This window comes from Sceloporus undulatus, chromosome 4 (genome assembly GCF_019175285.1).
Source record: "Sceloporus undulatus isolate JIND9_A2432 ecotype Alabama chromosome 4, SceUnd_v1.1, whole genome shotgun sequence".
Classification (NCBI taxonomy): domain Eukaryota; kingdom Metazoa; phylum Chordata; class Lepidosauria; order Squamata; family Phrynosomatidae; genus Sceloporus; species Sceloporus undulatus.
Window position 1 is genome coordinate 139,305,223 of NC_056525.1, and position 5,065 is coordinate 139,310,287.

The 5,065-nt window shown below is 54.1% G+C and overlaps 2 protein-coding genes across 2 annotated transcripts in view; both read left to right on the top strand.

Moving 5' to 3' along the window:
• Positions 1–5,065, top strand: part of XRN2 (5'-3' exoribonuclease 2) — a 125,897-nt gene that overhangs the window by 70,410 nt on the left and 50,422 nt on the right. The gene's annotated exons all lie outside the window — the stretch shown is intronic.
• Positions 13–2,308, top strand: NKX2-2 (NK2 homeobox 2). Its single transcript, XM_042461441.1, has 2 exons — positions 13–350; positions 1,653–2,308. Exons 1-2 carry the CDS (start codon positions 83–85, stop codon positions 2,216–2,218), a joined length of 834 nt encoding a protein of 277 aa, XP_042317375.1. The 5' UTR covers positions 13–82; the 3' UTR covers positions 2,219–2,308.

The following is a 5,065-nucleotide window of genomic DNA, read 5'->3' on the forward strand; positions in this document are numbered from 1 at the left end:
AATCCGTTGCATGTTTGGCGAACCCAGAGGATTGACAAACTGGTCCTTCCAAGTTTCCCCCTGCATCCCATTTGGCCGGAATATGTCTCTGACCAACAACACAAAGACCGGCTTTTCTGTAAAGGACATCTTGGACTTGCCTGACACCAATGACGAGGAGGGCTCCGTGGCGGAAGGGGGGGACGAAGAGACGGAGGCCTCGGAGCCCCCCAAAAAGCCCGGGGGAGTTTTGGGGACCACCGCCCTCCAGGAGGCCGTCCAGACCCTGCCGCTGAAGAATCCCTTTTACGACAATGCCGACAACCCTTACACCCGCTGGCTGGCCACCACCGAGAGCATCCAGTATTCCTGTAAGTAGGCAAACTTAGACTGGGCTTATTGGGAGGCTCTCACACCCACACGCACCCCCCTCCCGCCCCAGGAAAAACCCGGATGAACCCGCATTGTTTGCACTCCTTCCCTCTATTTTGGGCTGTGTGGGTTCAAGTTCTCCTTGAAAACAACACAGGTGGATTTTTGCATTCTGCTCAACCATGGTTCTGGGTCCCTTTTAAAACAAATTATAGCAACCTGGGACGATTTGGAAAGGAAGCATCCCAATTTTTCCCCCTGGAGCATGGGTGGGTTTTTCCTGTTTTAAAAAATCATTTCCCTCCCCTCTTCCCTCCGCCGCGTCCTTCTCTCTACTTTCCTAGCTGACAGAGCCTGCTTTGTGGGGAAATGTTGGATGGCCTTGGTTTGGACGTTTGTAAATCGTCCCATTGGCTGGGCTGGATCAAAGAACGGCTTGTTGAACTATCCTTTAAAAATCAATCCACGTAGCAGAGAAAGAAGACATCCGTTGTGTCTGTTGGTGTTGTTTTTTTCCCCAGGGAAGTGTCCAAAGTCCAAATTCTGTCAAAAGGAGAGGGAGAAAGGGGCACGATCCTTCGGGAAGTTCTCTTCGGCAGTCCCTCATTGGAGTGTTTAGAACTGCCCAAGATCCCTGTGGATCGTGCCCAATATTGCAATTATTAAAAATGCCCTCCAGGCCAAGCCTGAAATGCCCTCTTTCTTTTTCTAGATTGTGTTTCCTAAAATAAGCTAAGGTGGCTTGCGTGTCCAAGACCCATTTCCCCCTGTGTGCCTTGCTTGTGTTTCCTGCACCTTATTGTGTGGCACAAAATGACAGAGAAAGAGATAAACCATCCAAGTGATCCTCACAGGGAAGGAGCGGGGAAAGGGAAGGTGTAAAACAGGATGGATGCATGTCAGATGGAGAAGTTAGGAGCAAGGCGCAAGGAAGCTGGGTATCTTCCCGCTGCAGATCCAGGGAAGGGGGGCCGTCTTGGCTGTTGCGATCCCTTGCTTTTCTTTTAGCCTTGATTTTTGCAAAAAGGGAAAGGAAAAGAAAGGAAAGGAAAGGAAAGGAAAGGAAAGGAAAGGAAAAGGAAAGGAGGCCAGAGGGAAGGTTTGTGGAACCAAACCTAGGGAGCAGCCTAGGAAGCCGGGGCGGGTTGGCAGAGGCAGGAGGAGGCTTGTGGGGTGAGGCATGGTACACAATGGTGGGGAGAGGGGGCCAACCCCTGTTTCTTCTGATTCTCTTTCTTTTGATTCTCTTCCTTCTCGGCGGCCTCTTTCTCCTTCCTCCTCCTCCTCCTCCTCTTCCTCAGTGCACGGCTTGGCCTCCAGCAACTCCCAGCAGGACTCGGCCTCCAAGTCCCCCGAGCCTTCGGCCGACGAGTCCCCGGACAACGAGAAGGAGACGTCGAGCAACGGCGGCGACTCCTCCGGGAAGAAGCGCAAGCGGCGGGTGCTCTTCTCCAAGGCGCAGACTTACGAGCTGGAGCGGCGGTTCCGGCAGCAGCGGTACCTCTCGGCGCCGGAGCGGGAGCACCTGGCCAGCCTGATCCGGCTGACTCCTACCCAGGTCAAGATCTGGTTCCAGAACCACCGCTACAAGATGAAGCGGGCCCGGGCCGAGAAAGGTATGGAAGTGACTCCTCTGCCCTCCCCGCGCCGGGTGGCCGTGCCAGTCTTAGTCAGGGACGGCAAGCCGTGCCACACGCTCAAGGCACAGGACTTGGCGGCCGCCACTTTCCCGGCCGGCCTCCCCTTCTCCGCCTACAGCGCCCAGTCCCTCCAGCACATGCAGTACAACGCCCAGTACAGCGCCGCCGGCAACCCCCAGTACCCCTCGGCCCACCACTTGGTACAAGCCCAGCAGTGGACTTGGTGAAGGACGGCGCCCCGGAGCCGCCCAGAGACACGCCAAGCACCCACCGACTGACCGACGGAGGTCCCGCCGGGGAGGACAGAGGGGGGCTTGGCCGGACTCAGATCCAGGGGCCTGGGGTGAGGGAGGGATGGGGATGGGGAAGGGTTGGTGGGGAGGGAGGGTGGGTTCCTTCTTTTAGGGGTGAGGGGCTCGGTTTTCATTCTTGGGGAGGGGGTTGTTTTGTGCGCCATGTTTACAAAAGAAAAAGAGGGGGGGGAATTGCGCCGTCGCTAGTGGTCCTGTCTACCTAACAGTACAAATTTTAAAGAAGAAGAAACGAGAATAAAAAAAAAGAATACGAAATCCACCCTCTTGTGATTTTTGCAAAGGTTGTGTGACGAAGAAGCTGTGGCTGGTGGCAGATAAACCACGGAAGGAGGACTGTTTTTAAAAACAACCACGGAGAGTTTTAGTCCACCTTTAAATATATCTTCATTTGAGCCCGGGTCTGAAATTCTGACAGCTGTCAGACATTTCTTGTTGTTTTTCTATTAATGTATGTGTAAATATATACGTACAGCCAGGGCAAACTTTGTTTTTGGTTTGTTTCTATTCGGAAGGGATATATATATATATCCCCAAATAAAACAAAAGTGTAGATCCAAATGTCTGGATACATGCCCAAGCAGAGCATCGGTATTTCTTGATTTATGAAGTCGGAGGCTTTCATGGCGGGCATCCATAGTTTTTGGTGGGTTTTTCGGGCTCTGTGGCCATGTTCTAGAAGAGTTTATTCCTGACTTTCGCCAGCATCTGTGGCTGGCATCTTTATGGAAAGCTCTTCCATGCCAGTATCCTCTGAAGATGCCAGCCATAGATTCAAGCGAAACGTCAGGAATAAACTCTTCTAGAACATGGCCACAGAGCTCGAAAAACCCACCAAAAACTATTTCTTGATTCTCTCCACTGAAACAGGCATGTATAAAGTCGAGCAAAAGAACAATGTTGGGGATATTTTGATTTTTTTAAAAGTGTGTGTGTGTGTGTGTGTAGAATTATATTGTATTATATATACTGTGTGTGCATATATGTGTGCGTGCGTACATATATACATACGTATCGGTACAAATCTTGTCTTAAGTCTTGTCTTAAGCCGCACACTGTGTTTTTGCTCAAGTGAAGTTGAAGGTCGCGCCTTGCCTTTGCTTTTCAGTACCGCCTGTGTGTTTTTGCCCGGAGGACAAGCTTTAAAGGGAGGAGAGCCCATCTAGGACTCAGTGGAAAGGGTCTGGATCCCTTTCGATGATGGGAGGAGGAGATGGCAGCGGCTGCTGCTTTTTCCAAGGAAGGTAGCCCTGGGCCTGTGTTTGGTGGCCCAGGATTAGTAGGACTCCGGAGTCTCCAAACTCTTGGAGGAAGAGGAAGAGGACTCGGGTAGCAGGGCTTCCTTCTCCTCCTCCTCCTCCCCTCACCCAACTTTTCTTCACCCCACTGGGTTTATTTTCGGCCTCTCTGCTTTCTCTGCCCCCTCAAGTTTATCTCCTTGAGATACGGATAAGGAGAGAAAAGTGACGGGTAGAAACGAAACATCAACCTCCTCCGCCGCCTCCTTCTTTAACTGGGAGAGGGCTCCTTCCAGCTGAGAAGCTTTTGCTTCCAAAAGCGGCTTCCACTTTCTGGACCGGATCGAGGCTGGGAAGTGGGGCTCTTCTGGGACTTGGTGCTCTGGGTGATCCGACTTTGGGAGTCTTTGGCCCAGGCGAAAAAGATTCCTCGCCCGCTTCCCATTCTCGCCAGCATCGAAAGGCGATGATGATGATGATGATGATGATGATGATGATGATATCCTCCTCCTCCTCCTCCTTCGAGGCCACTATCCCAGGCACTTTCCTCTGGAAGTAAAGCCGCATGTGCCTTTCGTGTGAGCTGCCCCTGGAGTCAGGCCCTCCAGGCCCCGCTTGGACCCTTGGTCCCTCTCTCTGCCCCCTTTTTGGAGACTGTCGCACCCTCTCCAATGTCAGCAAAAGAGGGGAGCCCCAGAAGCTGCCCTTTGCACAGGGGAAGGCGTCCCTTCTAAGCCGACCCTGGACGGAGTCCGATTCGGACTCTGGAGCCAACAGATTGAAATCCTGCAGAGGGATCCCGTCGGGGCTAGAACAGGCCGCCCAGGCCCTGGAAAGTCTGAAGTCTGTGAAGCCTTCAAACCACTTCAATCGTCCTCCTCCTTTCTGGGCCTGATCAAGACTCTTCTATAAGGCAGCCCCTACCGGGCAGTGGGGCACGATGGGGACAGGGGAGCAGTGCTTTCTAAAGGGGGCGAGCCAGGAGCTTTTCCAGGCTCGCAGTCCCGGCTTAAGGCTGCCTGCCTTAAGCCCCCCCCCGCGCCCTGCCAGTCTGGAGGGAGCTAGGCCTGGCCTTAGACACCCGCCAGATCTCCGAGGACCACAGGCCCCTAGAGCCCCGGTCCTCTGGCCCCTGTCCCCGGGGCCGGCGTGGCAGGGAGGCGGGGAAGCGCCTGTCCCCCGGGGTCCCTGCGAAGTCTATCAAGCTGGCGGAGATCTTGTGTGGCCCTAACCCCGCGTGGCCTCTCATTTCACAGGCCGGTGGCGGCGGCGACGCGGGAGTTTGGGGGAGTCTATCTTTGCACAATGTAGACAGTCCCCATCACAAAATGGGACAATAGGGGAGGCTGGGAGGGGAGGATGTTAGAGGCGTGCATATTAAGTCCCGGGCAGAAAAGAAAGAACCCCAGAAGGGACAGAGGGGCGTCGGTTGGGGGGGGGGGGAGACAGCGAGGGAGGGATGGCGGGAGAGAGAGAAGGAGAGAGGGAGAAGGAGAGATGCTTCTTCCTCCTCCTCCTCCTCCTC

Coding starts and splice junctions, on each gene's coding strand:
- NKX2-2 (XM_042461441.1), top strand. CDS start 83: ATGTCTCTGACCAACAACACAAAGACCGGCTTTTCTGTAAAGGACATC. Junction 351..1,652: donor CGAGAGCATCCAGTATTCCT/GTAAGTAGGCAA, acceptor CCTCTTCCTCAG/TGCACGGCTTGGCCTCCAGC.